Source organism: Aotus nancymaae, unplaced genomic scaffold (genome assembly GCF_030222135.1).
Source record: "Aotus nancymaae isolate 86718 unplaced genomic scaffold, 86718_ANA_hifiasm-v0.15.2.pri h1tg000028l, whole genome shotgun sequence".
NCBI lineage: Eukaryota > Metazoa > Chordata > Mammalia > Primates > Aotidae > Aotus > Aotus nancymaae.
The window spans coordinates 6,956,536-6,980,106 of record NW_026988441.1 but is presented as its reverse complement, the minus strand read 5'-3'; the positions used below and the strand labels follow the sequence as shown (position 1 = coordinate 6,980,106).

The 23,571-nt window shown below is 51.6% G+C and overlaps 1 protein-coding gene across 1 annotated transcript; it reads right to left on the bottom strand.

Moving 5' to 3' along the window:
• Positions 1–133: 133 nt before the first annotated feature.
• On the bottom strand, positions 134–22,755 carry ODAD1 (outer dynein arm docking complex subunit 1). Its single transcript, XM_012446675.3, has 15 exons — positions 22,738–22,755; positions 22,286–22,456; positions 20,744–20,843; positions 20,404–20,593; positions 14,997–15,119; positions 14,565–14,678; positions 10,454–10,521; positions 7,822–8,009; positions 7,549–7,683; positions 6,811–6,893; positions 6,497–6,665; positions 2,125–2,288; positions 1,928–2,025; positions 1,232–1,310; positions 134–1,158 (listed from the first exon to the last, which is right to left on the bottom strand). Exons 2-15 carry the CDS (start codon positions 22,392–22,394, stop codon positions 634–636), a joined length of 2,145 nt encoding a protein of 714 aa, XP_012302098.2. The 5' UTR covers positions 22,395–22,456; positions 22,738–22,755; the 3' UTR covers positions 134–633.
• Positions 22,756–23,571: the final 816 nt, after the last annotated feature.

The window sequence follows — 23,571 nt, the reverse complement described above, 5'->3', positions numbered from 1 at the left end:
GGGTGGCAAGAGGGAAACTGTCTCAAAAAAAAAAAAAAAAAAAAAGAATGCTGAGTGAAGGAATGAATGGCAGGGAATCAGGACAGGGTCACAGATGTGCCCCCAGGCCGGAGGTGGATGAAGCAGCCATGCCTGAAGCCTGCTCTCCACATAGATGCTTTATTTCCCACACTCCCATTTTGCCATGCTGAACCTGGCGTCTTGGCGTCTCCCCTGTCAGTACTGGAGGGCTCTTGGGGAGTGAGGAGCTACAGAGACAGGGACACAGGATGCACGGAGAGCCTGAAAGATGGAGACAGGAGAGTGAGCCAGAAGCGGGAGGTGGGGGACCCACAGGGAGTCAGGGCTCAGCAGACAGGGAAGGGGCAGATATGGAGACAAGACGGAGAGACTGACCAGGAAGCCGAGAGAACAGGAGGTCGGGAAGCAGAAGGAAAAGCAGGGTCAGGAGCAGAGAGAAGGACGGGGAGACAGAGACGAGGCGGTGAGGAAGGGCGGATGGAAACAGGTGGGGGGCAAATAGACAGGCCTGGGACTGGGAGAAGATGGAGACCCACAAGGCAAACAGGGAAGCAGAGACACAAGAGACCCTGCAGAGAGCCAGGGCAGGGTGGGGACTGAGTGCCCCTCGTGTTAGCCCCGGGAGTCTTTGCTGGTGGAGGAGCTGGGGCCGGTGCTGGAGGCACGGCCTCTGCTGGACCCGAGGCCTCCGCTGGACTCGGACGCAGTGCCTCTGCTCTCCACACCCCTCTCCGCGCTTTCTCCACCTCTGCTGGACCCCAAGTATCCCGTGGAGCCCACGTAGCTGCTGGCACTGACAGGTCTGAAGGTCACGTGGCCCCCACTCGAGGCACTGGTGGAGCCCAAGGTCATGTGGCCAGTGCTGGGGTCACCGTGGGTGGCGTGGTTGGGCAAATGCCCCGCACTGGGGCTGAGGGGGCCAAAAGTGACGCGGCCATGAGAGCTGTGGTCTTTGCTAGTCCCGTGGCTCAAGATGGACCCGGGGATGGCACGGGGCTGCAAGGAGGGCACTGGGGCGGTGCTGGAGCCGTTCCTCTGGGTGCTGGCCAGGTCCACGCCCAGGGTGCCATCCAGCTTCGCAGCGGCGTCAGCCAGGTTCTTCTGGCGCTGTGCCTCTGCCTGCTCCTGGAGCTCCACCTGCAGGAAAGGTGAGCTGGGCCCCCCGACGCACACTGAGGCCTGGCCCCACCCCCGTGGGCCCCACTCTCACCAGCTTCTCCACCTGGCTCAGCAGCTCCTCCCTGCTCATGGGGTAGTCATCTCTGGCCTCAAAACCCGGGGGGTCTTCTCTGGGGAGGGGAAGGAAAACCGGAAAAGACTAGACTCTCAGTCCTCAAAAAGGCCAATGGCCATTCCTGATAAACTCAGGGAGCCTCAGCCATTCTCCCACCAGCCCCGAGTGCCCTCCCCTTCTGGGGTACCCCGGGCCCCATCTTCCCACACAGGCGCCAACCCCTACTCCTCTGGCTCCTTTGAAGCACACACTTCATCTTTTTTTTTTGAGATGGAGTCTCACTCTGTTGCCCAGGCTGGAGTGCAGTGGCATGATCTTGCTTCACTGCAACCTCCCCAGCTTAAACCGATTCTCCTGCCTCAGCCTCCTGAGTAGCTGGGATTACAGGCGCACACCACCACACCTGGCTAATTTTTGTATTTTTAGTAGAGAGATGAGGTTTCGCCATGTTGGCCAGGCTGGTCTTAAACTCGTGACCTTGCGATCCGCCCACCTTCACCTCCCAGAGTGTTGGGATTACAGGCGTGAGCCACCGTGCCCAGCCACATTTCATCTTCTAACCCCCCAGGGCCCCATCCACCAGCCGGTTCCCAAAAGCCCCCCAAAACTCTCTACCCTGTGTGCTCCCTCTGCTCCGATGGAAGCCCCTTCCCCTCCTGCCCTGTGCCTCACAGATTGTCAGGGGGCTGAAGTGGAGCCATCTTCTTCGGAAGGTCCTCTAGGTTCTGGCCCAGCACCAGGAGGGCAGCGTTGGCCAAGGAGGTGAAGTTCTGGAGAGTGTGGAGCCTGCGGTCAGCTGGGGCCCACCCCAAGGCCTGCCTCCTGCCCTGCTCCCTGCAGCCCCCACCCTGGCTCCCTGTGCCCCCGACCTGGGCATCCAGGAAGGCCTGCAGTGTGAGGAGCTCCACCAGCCGCTTCTCGATGAGGCTCAAGAAGAGGCCTAGGTCCCGGTCTCGCATGCTGGTCTTGACCCCAAGGAGGTCTTCGATCATGCTGCTGTCACAACAGGCCTTGGTGAAGAGGAGCTGGATACCTGCATCACGGAGGGCCCTCTGTCAGGGATCTGGTGGCGCTGGCTCGGTGCCAGCCCTCTCCCTATGCAGGTCCCCACTGCCTCATTCTACAGAGACTGCAGTCAAGGCTCAGAGATCAGAAGGGACTCACCCGAGCTCAACCAACCAGCCAGGGGGAGGGCACGGCTGTGCATCCCTCTCTCCCTGGCTGGTCCTTCAAAGTCAGCCTCAAGTGTCACTGCCTCCAGGAAGCCTTCCCAGTCACCCCCACAGAGCCGGCTTCGTAAGTGTGAGACCCAGGCAGTGGTGAGGGGTTCCTATCTTGAAAGTCTCGACAATGTTTTAACAAGGGGCCCCTAATTCTGCACTGGGCCCCACAAATGATGGTCTTGCACCGAAGACTGAGTTAGGGCCTCCTCTTGCCCCCAGTGCCTGGGTGTCCTCCACCCTAGCCCGAGTGATGAGTGCCCAGTGCCCATGTCAGTCCCCTCCAGGGCCTCTCCCCACTGTGCCCACATCACCTAGCACAGGGCTCGGCACAGCCATCACGACAGAGGGAAGGAGAACCTGCCCATATGAGGGCTCCGACTGTGCCTCAAGCTGGCTGTCCGGCTCACTCCCCACCACACTCCACCTCTCTCCATCCATCATCCCTTCTAATTCCCATGACAACGCTGCAAAGTAGGCACTGCCATCCCCATTCCCAGAGGGGCTCAGAAGGAGGAAGCCACACACCAAGGTTCACAGTTGGTGGAGATGAGATTCAAACCCAAGACAGACTGGGCCCAGTGGCTCACACCTGTAATCCCAGCACTTTGGGAGGCCGAGGCAGGCAGATCATTTGAGGTCAGGAGTTTGAGACCAACCTGGCCACCATCATGAAATCCCACCTCTACTAAAAATACAAAAAAACTAGCCAGGAGTGGTAGCACACGCCTGTAGTCCCAGCTACTGTGGAGGCTGAGGCAGGAGAATCACTTGAACCCGGGAGACAGACGTTGCAGTGACCCAAGATCACACCACTGTACTCCAGCCTGGGCAACAGAGTGAGATTCCATCCCAAAACAACATTAAAAATAAAAATAAATTTAAAAAAAATCAGGACAGCCTGACTCCTCAGTGCTCTGCATGGCTACGTCCCCAAAAATAAGAAAGATGGGGCTGGGTGCGGTGGCTCACACCTGTAATCCCAGCACTCTGGGAAGCCAAGGCGAATGGATCACCTTAAGTCAGGAGTTTGAAACCAGCCTGGCCAACATGGCAAAACCCTGTCTCCACCAAAAATATAAAAATTAGCTGGGCATGGTGGTGCGTGCCTGTAATCCCAGCTACTCAGGAGGCTGAGGCAGGAGAATTGCCTGAACCCAGGAGAGGGAGGCTGCAGTGAGTGAAGGTCACTCCATGGCACTCGAATTTTTTAAAAAAATAATAATAATTTTTAAAAAAGGATGGGAAGACACACAGGTGGATGCAACTGATACCCACAGAAAGGATTAAAAAAAAAAAAAAACGGCCAGACATGGTGGCTCATGCCTGTAATCCCAGCACTTTGGGAGTCCAAGACAGGAGGATGGCTTGAGTCCAAGAGTTCAAGACTAGCCTGGACAACATAGCAAGATCCCACCTCTAAAAAAAAATTTTTTTTTCAGGAGGATTCATCTCATCAACCTAGAAAAAAAAGAAAAAAAAAATACAGTGGTTTATGCCTGTAATCCCGGCAATTTAGGAGGCCAAGGCGGGCGGATCACTTGAGGTCAGGAGTTTAAGACCAGCCTGGCCAACATGGTGAAACCCCGTCTCTACTAAAAACACAAAAATTAGCCAGACATGGTGGCAAGTGCCTGTAATCCCAGCTACTAGGGAGGTTGAAGCAGGAGAATTGCTTTAACCTGGGAAGCGGAGGTTGCAGTGAGCCGAGATTGCACCACTGCACTCCAGCCTGGGCAAAAGAATGAAACTCCTCTCAAAAGATAACTAAATTTAAAAAAATTAAAAAAAAATTTTAAGGCCAGGTGCGGCGCCTCACATCTGTAATCCCAGCACTTTGGGAGGCCAAGGTGGGCAGATCACCTGAGGTCAGGAGTTCGAGACCAGCCTGGTCAGCATGCTGAAACCCTGTCTCTACTAAAAATATAAAAATTAGCCAGGCATGGTGGCAGGCTCCTGTAATCCCAGCTATTTGGGAGGCTGAGGCATGAGAATTGCTCGAATCCAGGAGGCAGAGGTTGCAGTGAGTCGAGATCGCACCACTGCACTCCAGCCTGGGCAACAAGAGCAAAAGAGGGGAGAGCCGTGGTGGCTCAGGACAGTTGTCCAGGCGCTTGAGGAAGTGAGACTACGTGTTCGATGCCAGCCTGGGAAACATAGAGACCTCTCATCCATTTAAAAAGAAGTTTTTTTTAAAGGAAACTCTAGATCCCTACCTCATACCATCCATACAAATTAATTTGACATAAGTCACAGACTTCAATGTGGGAGCTCAAACAATGAAACCTTTGTAACCCCAGGACAGGCAAAAATTTCTTAGGCAGGCCACAAAGTCACTGACTACAAAAAGAAATTTTATGAATTAGATCGCCTCAAAACTAAGAAACTTCAGTTCATCACCAAAAAACTGACAAGCCAAGCTATAGCATAAGAGAAAATATTTACAGGTCAGGCATGGTGACTCATGCCTGTAATCCCACACTTTGGGAGGCCGAGGCAGGTAGATCACAAGGTCAGGAGTTCAAGACCAGCCTGGCCAAAATGGTGAAACCCCAACTTTACTAAAAATACAAAAATTAGCGAGGCATGATGGTACAAGCCTGTAACCCCAGCTACTTGGGAGGCTGAGGCAGAGAATTGCTTGAACCGGGGAGGCAGAGGTTACAGTGAACCGAGATCACATCACTGCACTCCAACCTGGGCTACAGAGCACGACTCCGTCTCAAAAAAAAAAAGATACCCAAATGGCCAATATGATGCTCAATATTATTAGTCACCAGGGAAATGCCAATTAAATTAGTAGAGATAGTACTGCACACACATTAGATGGCTAATATTAAAATGGCTCAAAAAATAAAAAATAAAAAAATAAAATGGCTTACAGTAGAAAGTGGTGGAGAGGGTGCAGAGCATCCGGGACTCTCATATGTTCACATGGCAAGGGCATAAAATCTTACAACCAGTGTGGAAAACTGTTTGGCATTTTCTAATAAGTATCAACATATACCTACCCTATGACCCAGCAGTCCCACTACTAGGCATGTATAGACAGATACATGTACATGGGTGATCCGTGGATGAATACTGGATAGATGGATGGATGGGTAGGTGGATGATGGATAGTGGCAGTTGGAGGGATAGCATCTATTTTTTAGTGTTTTGTGAAATAAGTAGAATAAGGTACAATAAGTGCCCAGCAAAAGTCAAATGTCATTGCAGATAGATGGATGAACAGATGGATGTGGAGCAGTTGGAGGGATAGATGAGACAGTTGGACAAATAGACCCTGGATGGATGGATGGACATGGAACAGATAGAGAGATAGATCCTGATGGATTGATGGACATGGCACAGTTGGAGGGACAGACCCTGGATGGATGGATGGATGGATGGATATGGGACAGATGGAGGGATAGATCCTGGATGGATGAATAGATATGGGCCAGATGGAAGGATAGATCCTGAATAAATGATGGATATGGGACAGTTAGAGGGTTAGACCCTGGATGGATAGATGGATGGATGGATGGATGAATGGATGGATATGGGACTGTTGGAGGGATAGACCCTGGGTGGACAGATGGATGGATGGATGGATGGATGGATATGGGACAGTTGGAGGGACAGACCCTGGGTGGACATATGGATGGATGGATGGATGGATGGATGGATATGGGACAGTTGGAGGGATAGATGCTGGGTGGATGTCATGGATGGATGGATGGGTGGATGGATATAAGATAGTTGGAGGAACAGACACTGGATGGATGGATGATGGGTGGATGGATGGATGGATGGATGGATATGGGTCAGTTGAAGGGATAGATCCTGGATGGATGGATGAATGGATGGATGGATGGATGGATGGATGGACAGATACAGGACAAATGATAAACAAGTGGACCAGGTCGTCCATGCAATGCCTCCAAGCTGCCAGTCCAGGACTGGGCCCTCCATGGGATGATGGCATCCTTCCAAGTGAAGAAGCCAGGCCTGGGAGGGGCAGCCCATGGGTGCTCACCAGCCTTGAGCTTCTCCAGCTTTTCCCGCACATCCTGGAAGCGGGCCTCAAGGCGCTCGGCCTCTGAGCGCACCTTGTCCACACGCTGCTGCAACTCCTTCTGCTGCTGCTCCCGCAGCAAATGCCGGTCATCCTCACTGGCACGTGCATTCCCCAAAGCCTCCTGCATCTGTGGGGACAGGGCTGAATACTGGGCCGGATGGCAGCCTCAGGAGTTTGGGAGTGCAGAACTGGGAAGAAGAGGCAGGAGAGGGGCTGAGGGAGGGGAGGGGCAGAAAGTACAGGAGGTGATGGGGAGGGCAGGCCTCACTCACCTCCTTGATCTCTTCCTGCACATGCTCCAGCTCCAAGTTCTGCTCATTGATGAAGTTAAACTCAGCAAAGTTTCGATCCTCAACTGGGAGAGGTGGGCAAGGTGGGGCCCAGAGAGAGGGAGACAGAGACGCAGAGACAGAAAGGCATACAAAAGGCCAGAGAAAGTGAGGTTGAGGAAGGTCACACAGAGACCACGGCAGAGAAATGAACAGAGAGGAGTCACAGACACAGGCACGGGAAGATACGGCACAGGGGCCACAAAAACACACCACGAGGCAGAGAGGGAAAGCCAGAGATCAGGAAACATCAAGGGAGATGGGGAGATGCAGGCGGGAGGAGAGAAACAGAGAGGGACAGGTTGAGGGAAGGATGTGAAGAGTGACCCCGGGCCCAGGAGTGAAGAGGGGCAGAGGAGAGGAGAGACAGACACATAGCAAATCCCAAAGAAACAGGTGGGCAGAGAGATGCAGTGACAGAAACACAGAAAAAGGGGATCAGATGGGAGCCAGGGGTGGGAGAGGGATGAGGGGGACACCAAGTACACGGAGATGGGGAGAGGGCAGAGACAGGGCCACAGTAAGATGCCAGTGGACGCACGTGGCGAGTCCCAGGCCTGATACCTTGTTCCCCGGCACAGGTGGAAGAGTTCCCAGGGCCAGAGCCAAGGCCGCCTGTACTGGACTCAGGGGGTGCCCGGGCCCATGGGCCTCCTTCCTCCGCCCAGGGCCCCAACTCACTCTCCAGATACTTCTGCACCAACAGGTCGGGGTTGCTCTCCCCGGTCAGCTGGGACAGTTTATTCAGAGCGTCCTCGAAGCGAAGCACCAGTGTCTCCTGGGAGGTCTTCCGGAGGCCCTCGGCCACCTCCCGGGCTGGGGGAAGAGAGAGCAGCAGGTCAGCCTCCTGGGTGGCCTCCAGCACAGGGACCTCCTGGGCCCGGGCGAACAAAGTGCAGTGCCCCCTGGGGCGGCCTTGCCCTTGAGATAAGGAGGCAGAAGCCCCAGCCTCACCCCGCTTTTCACGCTTCTGCAGGACGTCAGGATCCAGCTGCCGGTCGTTGTGCTTGAGCTTGAGGAAGCGGTGCAGCTGCTCCAGGTGCGAGATCTGCCGCCGCAGGACCTGCGCCTCCGTCTCGCTCTGGGCCTCTTCCTTCTCCGCGCGCTCCCGCAGCAAGCCCATCTTGGCCTTCGCCTCCTCCCTAGGGGGATCAGTTGGTGTCAGGATGGCTAGAGGCTGGACTGGGGTCGGCCTGGGGTCCTGGGGATGGGCAGGGTCAGCCTGAGGTTGTGGGGGATGGGGCGGAGTCAGCTGGTGTCCTGGATGGGCAGGTCCAGCCTAGGGTCACAGGAATGGGGTTGAATCAGGTTGCAGTTACCCTGTGGTCACAAAAAGCAGAGACCTGGCCAGGCATGATGGCTCAGCCTGTAATCCCAGCACTTTGGGAGGCCGAGTCAGGAGAATCACCTGAGGTCAGGAGTTCAAAACCAGCCTGGTCAACATGGTGAAACCCTGTCTCTACTAAAAATACAAAAATTAGCCAGACCTGGTGGTGCACGTCTGTGATCCCAGCTACTCAGGAGTCTGAGAAAGAATCGCTTGAACCCAAGAGGCAAAGGTTGCAGTGAGCTGAAATTGCGCCACTGCACTCCAGCCTGGGTTATAAGAACAAAACTCTGTCTCAAAAAAAAGGTCGAGCATAGTGGCTCATGCCTGTAATCGCAGCACTTTGGGAGGCTGAGGGAGACGGATCACCTGAGGTTAGGAGTTCAAGAGCAGCCTGACCAACATGGAGAAACCCTGTCTCTACTAAAATTACAAAAATTACCTGGACATGGTGGCTTATGCCTGTAATCCCAGCTACTTGGGAGCCTGAGGCAGGAGAATCACTTGAACCCAGGAGGCGGAGGTTGCAGTGAGCAGAGATCGTGCCATTGCACTCCAGTCTGGGCAACAAGAGTGAAACTCCTGCTCAAAAAAAAAAAAAAAAGACAGAAGCAAGAACTTCAAACAAGAGTCCAACATCATATTAAGAAGCCAACACAGGCTGGGCACGGTGGCTCACACCTGTAATTCTAACATTTTGGGAAGCCGAGGAGGGTGGATCACTGAAGGTCAGGAGTTCGAGACCAGCCTGGTCAAAATGGTGAAACCCCGTCACTACTAAAAATACAAAAATTAGTCAGGCGGTAGTAGTGCATACCTGTAGTCCCAGCTACTCAGGAGACTGACACACAAGAATTGCTTGAACCTGGGAGATGGAGGTTGTAGTGAGGTGAGACCATGCCACTACACTCCAACCTGGGCGATAGAGCAAGACTCCATCTCAAAAAAAAAAAAAAAGCCAACAAAACTGTCGGAGTGCTGCCGGCTCACTTTCTTTCAACAGCCTGCTCTCCTCATCCTTCAGAGTGCACCGCCTCTGTCTATGTAAACTCTCTGCTCCCTATTTGCCTTCAATACATTCTCTTTGTTGGCTAAATCAGTCACTTGGCAGAATTCTTTCTCCCAAGTAAGACTAAGCACCGAGGATTCCTACACTTCCGGTGGCAGGTACAGTTTCCTTTGGGAGTGATGGAAATATTTCAGATCTAGATAGAAGTGATGGGGCTGCACAACCCTGTGAATGTACTAAATGCTGCTAAACTGTACGCTTTAAAATGGTGAACTTTGTCATGTTTATTTTAACAGAGAGAAAGAAATCACAGAGACCCTAAGGCAGACTTGGGCCATCACTGATGTCCGTCAGGGACCATGAGGCAACAAAAGCCAGAGAAGAACTCAGTGCAAGGGAAAAAGCATCTGGAGCAAGAGGAGAAGAGGGCGAAGCTGAGAAAGAGGCAGGGATGGGGAGAGAGGCAGAGAGAAGCCAACACCTAAAGCAGCTTCGGCCCCTCAACTCCCTACAGCGTGTCTCTTTATCTGAAGCTGGCCCGAGAAAATATCTGTCCCTTGCAACCAATACTGACAAATAACAAATTCGCCAGATGCTTGCAGGCTCCAGGACCCCTGCTGCCCTATATGTGCACATCTTAATTCTCTCTGCATTCTTATATGTTAGATGCACTTTTCTTTTGAGACGGAGTCTCACTCTGCTGCCCAGGCTGGAGTGCAGTGGCGAAATCTCAGCTCACTGCAACCTCTGCCCCCAGGGCTCAAGCCATCCTCCCACCTCAGCCTCCCAAGTAGCTGGGACCACAGACACCTGCCACCACGCTCAGCTAAGGTTTTGTATTTTTGGTAGGGATGGGTTTTCACCATGTTGGCCAGGCTGGTCTCAAACTCCTGAGCTCAAGCAATCCACCTGCCCTGGCTTCCCAAAGTGCTGCGATTACAGGCGTGAGGCACAGAGCATGGCCACTAGATGCATTCTTATGTGCTAGACGTGGTCAGTAGAGGTTGATTTACATGCCCAAGAAAGAGAACAGGACCTTGCCTGTGGAGCTGGGGAACTGATGGGAGAGAGAGAACAGGAGCATATAATGGGGGGAAAAGTAGGTTCTGATGTGTATTTCTTAAGTCCTGAAGCTTCCCACCACTGTCTTATGGAAAGGTGCGTCCTGAGTCATCTGGGTCCCACCACCCCAGGATGGTGCGTCCTGAGTCATCTGGGTCCCACCACCCCAGGATGCCCGCAGTCCCTACCTGACGGCATAGGCAGAGGTAGAGGAGAGGATAAGGGTGCTGACCATGTTCTGCAGGTGGTGAATCTTCTGTCGGGGGAGGAGGAAAAAAATCAGTGCCACTTCTTACAACCCCATTCTCAGAATCTTTCCTTCTGGCCCCCATGCTTTCTCCAATAAGGAGTGAAGCTGTTGAGGCTTCCAAATGTGGACCCTCCTCATCAGCAACTGCCCATGAAAGAGATTTTAAAGAGGTATGAAGTCAAACTGATAAGCTGGATCAAAAGGTTCTTTCTGTAGATAACCAAAAACTAAGAAAATATTTAGTAACCGGGGGCTGGGTAGAAATTAGTTGGAGGAGATGGAGAGGAAATGGCGTTTCTCTAGGAGACCTTTTGGAATAGTTTTGATTTGAGAACCTTGTTAATGTTTTATATATTCATAAAGGAAATTAAATCAATAAAGTGAGGAGTGAAAACTAAAACAGAATGCAAATGGGAGCAAATGAACTTAACCATATTTAAGAATAATAATAAAGGCCAGGCACAGTGGCTCGCACCTGTAATCCCAGTACTTTGGGAGGCCAAGGTGGGTGGATCACGAGGTCAGGAGTTCCAGACCAGCCTGACCAACATGGTCAACACCAGTCTCTACTAAAAATACAAAAATTAGCAGGGCATGGTGGCAGGCACCTGTAATCCCAGCTACTTGGGAGGCTGAGGAAGGAGAATCGCTTGAACCCGGGAGGAAGAGGTTGCAGTGAGCTGAGGTGGCACCATTACACTCCAGCCTGGGCAACAAAGCAAGACTCCGTCTGAAGAAAAAAGAAAAAAAAGAATAATAATAGGTCAGGCGTGGTGGCTCATGCCTGTAATCCCAGGTACTCGGGAGGCTGAGGCAGGAGAATCACTTGAACCCGGGATGTGGAGGTTGCAGTGAGCTGAGATCACGGCATTGCACTCCAGCCTGGGCAACGAGAGCAAAACTCCATCTCAAAAAATGACAATAATAATCATCATTATACAGAAGACCAAATAAAGGAATTAATCCAAGTAACTTCTGAATAGAATAATTTGAAAAGATAGGCTGGGTGCTCATGCCTGTAATTCCAGCACTTTGGGAGGCTAAGGCAGATGGAACACCCGAGGTAAGGAGTTTAAGACCAGCCTGGGCAACATGGTGAAACTCGGTCTCTACTAAAACTACCAAATTTAGCTGGGCGGGGTGGTGCACACCTGTAATCCCAGCTACTAGGGAGGCTGAGGCAGGAGAATCACTTGAACCCAGGAGGTGGAGGCTTGGCAGTAAGCCAAGATCATGGCCACTGCACTCCAGCCTGAGTGACAAAGAGAGTTTCCATCTCAAAAAAAAAAAAAAAGAAAAAGAAAAAGAAAAAAAGATATATAAATACTCATATTCTCAGAGGACAAAACAAACTGCAAACAAATCCCGAACCCTATTTATCAGGCGTGGGAGGCGGGGGTATAGCTGTAGCAATTCTGAAATTCCTGTGTGTATGTACCATATGATCGAGCAAATGAGTAAGTATATTGATGTGGTTGGGAGCTGGGGTTCCCACTGTGGGAGAAGAGAGCTAGAAAGAGGAAATGAAGAATGCTCAGGAAAAAGCTGCTGGTGTTGGAATGGAATCAGAGGTATCAATGTGAACCTACATTGTAAAATATGTCAGCCAGGTGCAGTGGCTCATGCCTGTAATCCCAACACTTTGTGAGGCCAAGGTGGGAGAATCGCTTGAGCCCAAAAATTTGAGAGCAGCCTGCACAACATAGTAAGACCCCATCTCTACAAAAAATAAATAGAATTTTAAAACACGTGTGCTTCCTAGCTCTCTCCAGAGAAAGGGTGCTTACTGATTGGTCCATTGGCAGCCATGATCGGGCCTGGAGGAGATGCTGCAAGTCCCCACTCGCTTTGCAGGACTGGCAGCCCAGTCCCCAGCCTTCAGGCCCTCCCTGGCAACACTAGTCATGGGACAAACCGAACTCAGGTGCGGGGATAATGCATACAAAGGACACACTATCACTGCTGTGACATTCCACCCAAAGCGCAGACACCAAATCTAATCATGAATCAAGATCAGATATTGGGAGGCTAAGAGCAGTGGATCATGAGGTCAGGAGTTTGAGACCAGCCTGGCCAACATGGTGAAACCCTGTCTCTACTAAAAATGCAAAAAAAAAAAAAAAAAAAAAATAGCTGGGCATTCTGGTGGGCACCTGTAACCCCAGCTACTCGGGAGGCTGAGGCAGGAGAATCGTTTAAACCCAGGAAGCGGAGGTTGCAGTGAGCCAAGATTGAGCCATTGCACTCCAGCCTGGGCAATAGGGTGAGACTCCGTCTACAAAAAAAACAAAAACAAAAACACACAGATAAACCAGCATTGTACAACATGACTGGCCTGGATGCTTCCAAAATGTCAATATCATGGAGAAAAAAAGGTCAAGGGACTGACCCAGATGAACAAAGCCAGAACAACCAAATGCAATGTGGGGTTCTGGACTGGAGCCTAGAGTGGGAAAATCAAGTTTGCTGTAAAGGACATCACTGAGACAACCAGCAAACTTGAAATATGGTCTGTTTAGAATTCTAACAATGTTAATGTCCCTGACCTGGTAACAGCACTGTATGTTCTTTTTCCTTTTTTTTTTTTTTTGAGACAGAGTCTCACTCTGTCACCCCAGGCTGGAGTGTAATGACGTGATCTTGGCTCACTGCAACCTCTGCCTCCCGGGTTCAAGCAATTCTCTGCCTTGGCCTCCTGAGTAGCTGGGATTACAGGCACGCGCCAACACGCCCACCTAATTTTTTTGTGTGTATTTTTAGTAGAGACGGGGTTTCACCATCTTAGCCAGGCTGGTCTTGAACTCCCAACCTCAGGTGATCTGTCTACCTTGGCCTCTCAAAGTGGTGGGATTACAGGCGTGAGCCACCGCACGCAGGCAGCACTGTGTTTATGTAAGAAAATGGCATTGTTCTTAGGAAATGCTCACTAAAGTACTTAGGAGCATAATGCCTACAACATACCATCAAACAGTTCAGCAATCAGGATAACAAATTATTTTCACCAAAATGATAATTACACACACGCATAGTAAGAGAGGGGTGAGAAAGAAAGAGTAAATGTGGCAAATGATCAAACTTGGTGAAGGATATATAGGAGTTCTTTGTACAAGTCTTGCACCTTTTCTGTAACTTGAAATTATTCCAAAATTAAAGTCAAGGCCGGGCACAGTAGCTCAAGCCTCTAATCTCAGCACTTTGGGAGGCCAAGGCAGGTGAATTGCCTGAGGTCAGGAGTTCAAGACCAGCCTGGGCAACATGGTGAAACCCCATCTCTACTGAAAAAAAAAATGTTTTTAATTAGCCAAGCATAATGGCAGGCGCCTGTAGTCCCAGCTACTTGGGAGGCTGAGGCAGGAGAATCGCTTGAACTGGGAGGCAGAGGCTGCAGTGAGCCGAGATCGCCCCACTGTACTCCAGCCTGGGCGACACAGCGAGACTCCATCTCAAAAGAAAAAAGAAAGGGCCGAGCACAGTGGCTCACGCCTGTAATCCTAGTACTTTGGGAGCCGAGGCAGGTGGGTCATGAGGTCAGGAGTTCAAGACCAGCCTGGCCAACAGGGTGAAACCCCATCTCTACTAAAAATGCAAAAATTCACTGGGCTCAGTGGTGGGTGCCTATAGTCCCAGCTACTCAGGAGGCTGAGGCAGGAGAATCACTTGAACATGGGAGGTGGAGACTGCAGTGAGCCGAGATCGCACTACTGCACTCCAGCCTGGGGGACAGAGCAAGACTCCATCTCAAAAAAAAAAAAAAAAGTCAAAAGAGAGGGGACAGGGCTGGTTCAGATACCCATGGAATTTATAATAAATGGTCTTGCTTGCTCATAGATTGCCCTGGGTGATAATATTCAGGATGACACTCTGCTTTCTACAACTATAAATGAGGCTACTTTCCTCGTAGGCCTCCATGCCCTCTGGACTAAAGCAAGCCTACAGCTCTAGTCAATTCCATACTTGAGGCCTGAGTGCTGGAGCAGGTAGGGAAACAGCTGTGGGGAAGACCCAGGCAGGTGTCCCTCTCTCCTCCCCTGGATGTCACGGCAGCTGACCTTCTTGAGCTTGCGGTCCATGTTCAGATAGCGGTTCCTCTCGATCCGCAGCAGATCCAGCTCCTCACGCAGGGCCGCGTTCTGCACCAGCTGGATGTCAAAGTGACAGGTGGCCTGGGAATAGAAAGGCGGTTGGAAGAGTGGCCTGTCTCCCTCCTCCAAGTTCAGCCGAGGAAGAGGCACTTATCAGAGCTGGGGCTGGCCTGTTTCCTGAGAAACATGGGTTCTTTAGGGTTGCTGAAAGCAATGTCCACTCCCCTCTAAGGACCCATCAGTCTCCTTTCCTTGGGAACCTCCATCCCTCCAGAATCCTGCAACCCGACACACATGTGCACACACTGTCCGCCATTTATGGAACCCAACGACCATGCCCAGCTCTTCCCCTAACCCCACAATTCAGGCAGGCCGAGGGACCAGAATGTTGACTCTCACCCTGTCCAACTGGTCTTCCAGGATCCTGATCCTTCGCTGGATCTTGACCTTCTGATCTCGGATGAATCCCGAGGACCTGACATTCTTACTATGGGTAAAGATCCGCATCTCCCACTCCTGGATCTAGAAGAAAGAGGATGGTACCCATTTATGGTTGCCTGGACGTGGGAAAGATTGAATGGCCGAGGGAAAATGAGTCATTACGCATGGCAGAAATCAGCTGTCCCTATCGCCCCAGAATCCCATGTACCCTTCCGCTGACTGTATCCAGTCCTCCATGCGGTTCTGGTGGGCCTTCCAACAACAACGTATCACCCTCTCAGCCACATGACTCAGTTCTAGATACTCACAGGGCTTGGCCTAGAGATAGGCTTGTGACCCCATGAAGCCAGCCTGACTCGTTTCCTTTTTTTTTTGAGACAGAGTCTCACTCTGTCACCCAGGCTGGAGTGAAGTGGCGTGGCCTTGGCTCACTGCAACATCCACCTCCCAGGCTCAAGTGATTCTCATGCTTCAGCCTCCCAAGTAGATGGGATTACAGGCATGTACCACCACACCTAGCTAGTTTTTGTATTTTTAGTAGAGATGGGGTTTCCCCATGTTGGTCAGGCTGGTCTTGAACTCCTGACCTCAGGTGATCTGCCCACCTCGGCCTCCCAAAGTGCTGGGATTACAGGCATGAGCCACCGTGCCCGGCCCTGACTCCTTTCCTGATAGTCTTGGGGGAGCACATGAGATGGAAGGATGAGATGCCAGGACTTCGGCTGTCATAGCGCCCACCACAGGAAGGATCCTGGGAGAATGGGGCCAGTGGGCAGAAGTGAAGAGGAGAGTTGGAGAGATGCTGAGAATGAACATTAGACATTCTAATGATGACAGTAGAATCCCTGGGTCTGCTTATGCCTCAAACCAACTTCCAATCTGTCCTCATTTCTGTATTCATCTGTGCTTATTGGGGTGTGCTCTGTCTCTCCAAGCAAACTGGGGGTTCCAGGAGGACAAAGAGTTGTGTTTTCTCTGTGTCCGAGACAAAAGATGTTCAATAAAACGTGCAAACTAAATAGATAAATGAATTGCTTAACACTGTGTTTCAATTTGTGCTCTGTTATGGGTTGAATCGTGTCCCATAAAAACTCATATGTTGGCCAGGCACAGTGGCCCATATCTGTAATCCCAGCACTTTGGGAGACCAAGGCAGGCAGATCACCTGAGGTCAGGAGTTTGAGACCAGCCTGGCCAATATGGCAAAACCCCACCTCTACTAAAAATACGAAAATTAGGCCGGGCGTGGTGGCTCACGCCTGTAATCCCAGCACTTTGGGAGGCCAAGGCGGGTGGATCACGAGGTCAAGAGATCGAGACTATCCTGGTCAACATGGTGAAACCCCGTCTCTACTAAAAATACAAAAAAATTAGCTGGGCACGGTGGCGCGTGCCTGTAATCTCAGCTACTCAGGAGGCTGAGGCAGGAGAATTGCCTGAACCCAGGAGGCGGAGGTTGCAGTGAGCCGAGATCGCGCCATTGCACTCCAGCCTGGGTAACAAGAGCAAAACTCCGTCTCAAAAAAAAAAAAAAAAAAAACGAAAATTAGCCGGGCGTGGTGGCAGGCGCCTGTAGTCCCAGCTACTTGGGAGGCTGAGGCAGGAGACTTGCTTGAACCTAGGAGGCGGAAGCTGCAGTGAGCTGAGAGATTGGGTGACACGTCTCCAAGTGAAGAGTACCAAAGATTGCCAGCAAACCGACAGAAGCAAAGAAAGAGGCATGGAATAGACATATTCACCCCACACCACTCAGAAGGAACCAAACCTACACCTTGACCTTGGACTTCTGGCCTTCAGAACTGTGAGAAAACATATTTGTGTTATACAAGCCACCCAATTTGTGGAACTTTGTCACAGCAGCCCTAACAAACTAATTCATGCACCAAGATATTGCAGAAGGCTGCAGCAAACTTAAGAATCACCATGGGGATTTTTTTTTTTCTTTTTTAGAGATAGCGTTTCACCATGTTGGCCAGGCTGGTCTTGAACTCCTGACCTCGTGATCCACCCACCTCAGGCTCCCAAAGTGCTGGGATTGCAGGCATGAGTCACCACGCCGGGCCACTGGGATGTTTTAAATTTTTTAGGAAGACCTTGATGTTGGTCAGATGGTCAGATACCACATGAACTACTAGCTCAAGGTAGTTCACAAGTTCAGCATGAGGGGGCGCTATCATCCTTTTCATGATGTCACATCTTTGTTAGACTGGATTTTCAGCAGTTGTTGTGATAAAAGGCAAATACCCAAATGTTGGCCAGGCACAGCGGCTCACGCCTATAATCCCAGCACTTTGGGAGGCCAAGGCGGGTGGATCACCTGAGGTCAGGAGTTTGAGACCAGCCTGGCCAACATGGCGAAATCCCGTCTCTACTAGAAATACAAAAATTAGCTGGGCATCATGGCACATGCCTGTAATCCCAGCTACTCGGGTGGCTGAGGCATGGTAATCACTTGAGTCTGGCCTGGGAGGTGGAGGCTGCAGTGAGCCAATATTGCACCACTGCACTCCAGCCTGGGTGACTGAGTGAGACTCCATCGCAAAAAAGAAAAGAAAAAGAAACACCCAAAATGTTGACACTGTGAGAAAATGTAGCAAAGTGTACAAGGGGCATATCTGCATTATTTCTTTCAACTGCATGTGAATGCCAACAAAATTTACTCTCTTTCTTTCCTTTTTTCTTTTTTTTAAGAGACAGGTTCTGATTCTGTCACCCAGGGCAAATACGGTGGCACCATCATGGCTCAATATGGCCTCCACCTCCCAGGTCAGGCTCAAGCAATCCTCCTGCCCCAATAATCGCCTTATTGAAGAATAGATTACAATTAAGTGTACAATTTGGGCCACGCATGGTGACTTATGCCTGTAATCCCAGCACTTTGGGAGGCCAAGGTGGGCAGATCACCTGAAGTCAGTTCAAGACCAGCCTGGCCAATAGGGTGACACCCCGTCTCTACTAAAAATACAAAATTAGCCAAGCATGTTGGTGGGCACCTGTTGTCCCAACTGCTCGGGAGGCTGAGGCAGGAGAATCGCTTGAACCTGGGAGGTGGAGACTGCAGTAAGCCAAGACTGCACCACTGCACTCCAGCCTGGGCAACAGAGCAAGACTCCATCTCTAAATAAAGTGTACAATTTGATACATTTTGACATAATATAGTGAAAATATCCATCACCCCGAAAAGTTTCCTTGTGCCCTTTTGTAGTATCTCACCCCATTCTCTTCCTGCAACCAAGTTTTCCCCCAGCAATCACTGAACCGTTTCTTGTCACTATAGATTGGTTTGCATTTTCTAGAATTTTCTATTAATGGAATTGTATAGTATGGACTCTTTTGGGGATCAAAAGGGTATCTAGTTTCTTTCACACTGAATAGTTATTTTGCGATTCACCCATGTTGTATCAATAGTCCATTTCTTTTATTCACAAGTCGTATTCCATTGCATGCATAGAGCACAGTTTGCTTGTCCATTCAGCCAAGGGACTGAAAGAACCCAATGATGGACATTTGGGTTGTTTCAGTTTTTGATTTTACAAATAAAGTTGAGTTGTTATGAACCTTCATGAACAATTCATTGTACAGGCATGTGTTTTCTTTTCTCTTGGGTAAACACCTAAGAGTGGAACGTCTGAATCATATGGTGAAAACCCCATCTCTACTAAAAATACAAAAAAATTAGCTGGACGTGGTGGTACACAGCTACTTGGAGGCTGAGACAGGAGAATCGCTTGAACTGAAGAGGCAGAGGTTGCAGTGAGTTGAGATCATGCCATTGCACTCCAGCCTGGGCAATAGGCGAGACTTCATCTCAAAAAACAAACTGTGTGCCAAGAGGCATGTGCCATTCTACATTCCCATCACGAGAATTCTCCTTCCTCCACATCCTCACCAACACTTGGTAAGGTCTGTCTTTTTAGTGGAGTTTGGGAGAGTTCTTAATACATTCTGGATGTAAGTTCTCTGTCAGATACATGCTTTGCAGATGTTTCCTCCCAGTCTGGAATTTGTCTTTTCATTCCTTGCCTTTGCCAGTTTCTGCAGGCAGGATTCCTTGACTTGTGGATTCCTTGCCTGTGGCCGTATCACTGCGTTTTGCTTTTTGTTGCTGTTGTCTTGAGACAGAGTCTCACTCTGTCACCCGGACCAGAGTACAGTGATGCGATTTTAAGAAAGGGGGTCTAGGCCAGGGAATGTGGCTCACGCCTGTAATCCCAGCACTTTGGGAGGCTGAGGTGAGTGGATCACCTGAGGTCAGGAGTTTGAGACCAGCCTGGGTGACAGAGTGAGATTCCATCTAAAAAAAAAAAAAAAGAAAAGAAAGAAAGTGGATCTCTCTCTGTTGCCCAGGCTGGAGTGCAATGGGGCAATCATAACTCCTTGAAGACTCAAACTCCTGGGCTCAAGCACTCCTGCCCCCTCAGCCTCAAGACACGCACCACTGTGCCCAAATGACAAGCAGGGTTTTTAAAATGAAGAGTAGACCAGCATTTAGCAGAATGAATCCCACATAGAAAAAAATATTATTTGCTGAAACTTCTGTTTCAGATATATTATTATATATGTGTGTGTTTACATCAGTATGCATCTTGGTGCATATGAACTACACCTCATGAGTCATGCTCATAAAAACTTGACAGATCACTGGCCTAGAAAAATCACATTGTTTGCAAGGTCAAATAGCAAGGTCCTGAAACAGATGGGATTCACAACCTGTCTAGACTGCGGTGTTGCCACCATCCTCTTGCAGATGAAGAAACTAGGGCCCAGAGAGGTGAAAACCTGCCTGCCCGTGGTCACAGAGCTCCGATGTCAGACCCAGGACCCTAACATAGGTTTCAGTGACTCTAGCATGCGACCCTTTCCTGCTTAACCACACAGTCCGCTCTTTGAATGCCTGGGACTGTGCTAAGCAGCAAACATCTACATTTCCACTGAGCACAACTCTACCAGATGGATGCTTTCAATCACCCCGATTTTTTTTTTTTTTTTTTGAAATGGAGTCTCACTCTGTCACCCAGGCTGGAGGGCAGTGGCACAGTCTCAGCTCACTGAAACCTCTGCCTCTCCAGGTTTAAACGATTCTCCTGCTTCAGCCTCCTGAGTAGCTGGGATTCATATGCCACCATGCCTGACTAATTTTTGTATTTTTTGTAGTGATGGGGTTTCATCACGTTGGACAGACTAGTCTTGAACTCCTGACCTCAAGTGATCTGCCCGCCTCAGCCTCCCAAAGTGCTGGGATTACAGGCGTGAGCCACCGCACCCGGCCTCAAGGCCTAATTTCACATGGGGAAGCTAAGGCTCAGGGAGGTTACAACACTTGCCTGTGTAAGTGGGTTTTGCAGAAACCCATCTCAGAACCCACCTGTTTGTCCAGGGCCCTGGTCTGCTCCTGCAGCTCCTCGACCTCCGCCTGCACCTGGACCTGGCCCTTCAGCAGGCGGTCCATGTTCTCCAGCTGCTCGCTGTCCCAAAGCCGCTTGACCTGGTTCTGGGCTGCGCTGATCTGCACCTGCAGATCTGTGCGTACCTCCTCCAAGCGCCGGATCTCCTCACTACCCAGGCAGGGAGGTGGAAGAGGGGCCAGCAAGGGAGCAGAACTCGGCATCACTAAAGGCGGGACACACCACTCCTGCGCTTCCCACTCAGACCCAGAAGTCCAGCCTGCCTCCCTCCCCAGCTCAGAGCCCAGGCGCCCAGCTCACAGTTGCTTGTTGATGCGCTGGTGGACTTCCTTGCTGTAGGCCCGCCTCTCCCCCTCCATCACCTTGCACTGTCGCTGCAGTCGACTCAGCTCCCAATAGACTGAGAACAGGGCCAGCCAAGGGACTCAACAGGGATCCTGGCCACCAGCTCCTTCCAGCCAAGGACCGGGAATTCTGCTCCCTCTGGGGTCTCACCAACTGCAACTGAACTGCCCCCAGCAGCCCTCTAGGACTGCACCTCAGTTATGGGATCCCTCGAGCTTCCTCATCCCTCCATACTCAAAACTGAATTCAGGATTTTTTCCCCTAAAAGCCACTCCCATCCCACCAGAGGGCACTTCTGGAAGGCCTCTGGGTCCTCTGGGACCTGGGCACGCCACCTAGAATTGGGAAAGCTCTTGCTCCCTCCCTCCTTTTCCGCCCCACCATCAGCAGCCCTCAGCCCCATCCTCTTGCCTCCTCCCTCTCTCAGCCCATCCCCTGGGCTCAGCCTCATCCTCTTCTACCTGGACCATCACTCCAGCCTTTCTCTCAACTTCCGGCCTTCCCCCACAGTCCCAGAGAGTCTCTCTACACCCACAGCTGATCCTACCCCACCCACAACTGCCTGTACCCCTCACAGGCCTCCCATGATGCCCCAGTACCCACAGGACAGTCTCAGCCCCTCAGCCTGGCATCCAAGGCCCCAAGTGACCTGAGCTTACCCACCTCTCCAGTCTTGCCCACACATGCCCCACCTCCAAAGGCCCAGTAGTTTTCAATTGGAGGGTGATTGCGCCTTCCAAAAACACTTGGCAATGTCTAGAGACTTATTTTTTCCAGATAGGGTCTCGCTCTGTCCCCCAGGCTGGAGCACAGTGGCACAATCTCAGCTCACTGCAGCCTCCACTTCTCGGGCTCAAGTGATCCTCCCACCTCAGCCTCCCGAGTAGCTGGGATTACAGGTGTATGCCACACCTGGCTCATTTTATTTTTTTGTAGATATGATGTCTCACTGTGTTGCTTAGACTGGTCTCAAACTCCTGGGCTCAAGTGATCCTCCTTCCTCAGCCTCCCAAAGTGCTGGGATTACAGGCACGAGCGAGCACGCCCAGCCTAGAGACATTTGTCATTGTCACGACTTGTGGGGAAGGGAGGGTGCTACTGGTATCCAGTGAGTACCAGAGTATCCAGAGGCCATGGACACTTCTTGGCATTCTACAACACACAGGACAGCCCTCAAGAGTCAACAGTACCCAGGTTTGAGAAAGCCTGCTCTATCTACATTCTGTTATCCCTGCAGAAATACCCTTCCCTCCTTCTCCCTTTGGCAATTCCTACGGGGAGTGCTGGGCTCCACTCAAACTTCTCCTGCTGCCTGAAGTCTCCAGCCTGCCCCACTGCCCACACTTGGCCCACCCTGCCTCCCTTAGGGCGCATATCTGTTCCCACCACAGGGCGCTCCTGGACAGACAGTCTCCCCCTCCCTATAGGACTTGGAACTTGGGAAAGCTAAGGGCTGGAAAAGAAATGGGCTAAAGAAACAAAGAATGAATTAATTACCCATTCCCTCCAGAAAGGCCTCACTTCCCTCCTCGGATCGGGCACTCCCTGCCGAGCGTCCCAAAGGCATCCTGGCCAAAAAGGGCTGGCCTCCTGTAGGGATGGACATAGACCCTTCAGACAGCAGGCGGGCGAGGACCCAAAGAAGGGTGGCCGATGAACTGCAAGACACTGGAATTGCAAGGGGGTGACCCTAGAACTGCGCTGACCTCATTCTTCCAAGAAGGGTTGGAGGGAGACCTATCTCAGGCTGCTCCCACGCCTCTCCCGTCCTCCCATCTCTCACACTGAGGGTCTTGCGTCTCGGCTCTGACTCTGGTGCGAGGTTGGAAGGGGACAGGTCTCCTGGGCTCTCAGGATATCCGAGGTCGGGCTGTTGGCTCGAAGGGGAGGGGGAACCCCGGGCCTGCTGTAGGGGGGTTGGGCAGGGTTGGGGGAGTCGGGGGCCCTACCTGCTGACGGGCCTGATCTGTTCTTGGTACTCCAAGCTCAGTGTTGTGGTCTGGTTACTGGGGAGATAAGAGACCAATGAGGCCTGAGGACAGCAGCCGGGGAGGGACCGAGGCTGTGGGAGAAACTATGGGAGGAGGAGCAGAGAAGGCTGCGAGGCTAGACCTGCAGGGTTCCCGCGGACTTAGAACTGATGGGCGAGGTGGGGCGCGGTGGCTCACGCCTATAATCTCAGCACTTTCGGAGGCCGAGGCGGGCGGATCACTTGAGGTCGGGAGTACGAGACCAGCCTGGCCAACATGGTGAAAACTCTTCTCTACTAGAAATACAAAATTATCCAGGCATGGTGGCGCGTGCCTGTAGTCCCAGCTACTCGGGAGGCTGAGGCAGGAGAATCGCTTGAACCCGGGAGGCAGAGGTTGCAGTGAGCCGAGATCACGCCACTGCACTCCAGCCTGGGCAACAGCGCAAGACTCCTTCTCAAAAAAAAAAAAAAAAAAGGATGAACTAATGGGCGGGGAGGTTCTGCGAGGGGCGGAGCCGGGAGGGCCTGTGAGGGGTGGGCTGCCGAGCCCTGCGAGGGGCGGGGTGTAAGGAGCTATGATGGGCGGGGCTGAAACCTGGGAGGAGAGTGGGAAGAACACCGGGGGGCGGGGCACGGGGACCTGTGAAGGGCGGGGCTTCCGGGCTGACGAGGGCAGGGGCAAAGACACCTGTAAACGGCGGGGCCTCGGGGCTGGCGAGAGGAGGGGCGTCCCCGTAAGGGGCGGGTTGCCAGGGCCGGGTTTGGAAGGCCTTACGTGGGGCCTGGTGAGAGGGCGGTGAAGAGTGGGCTA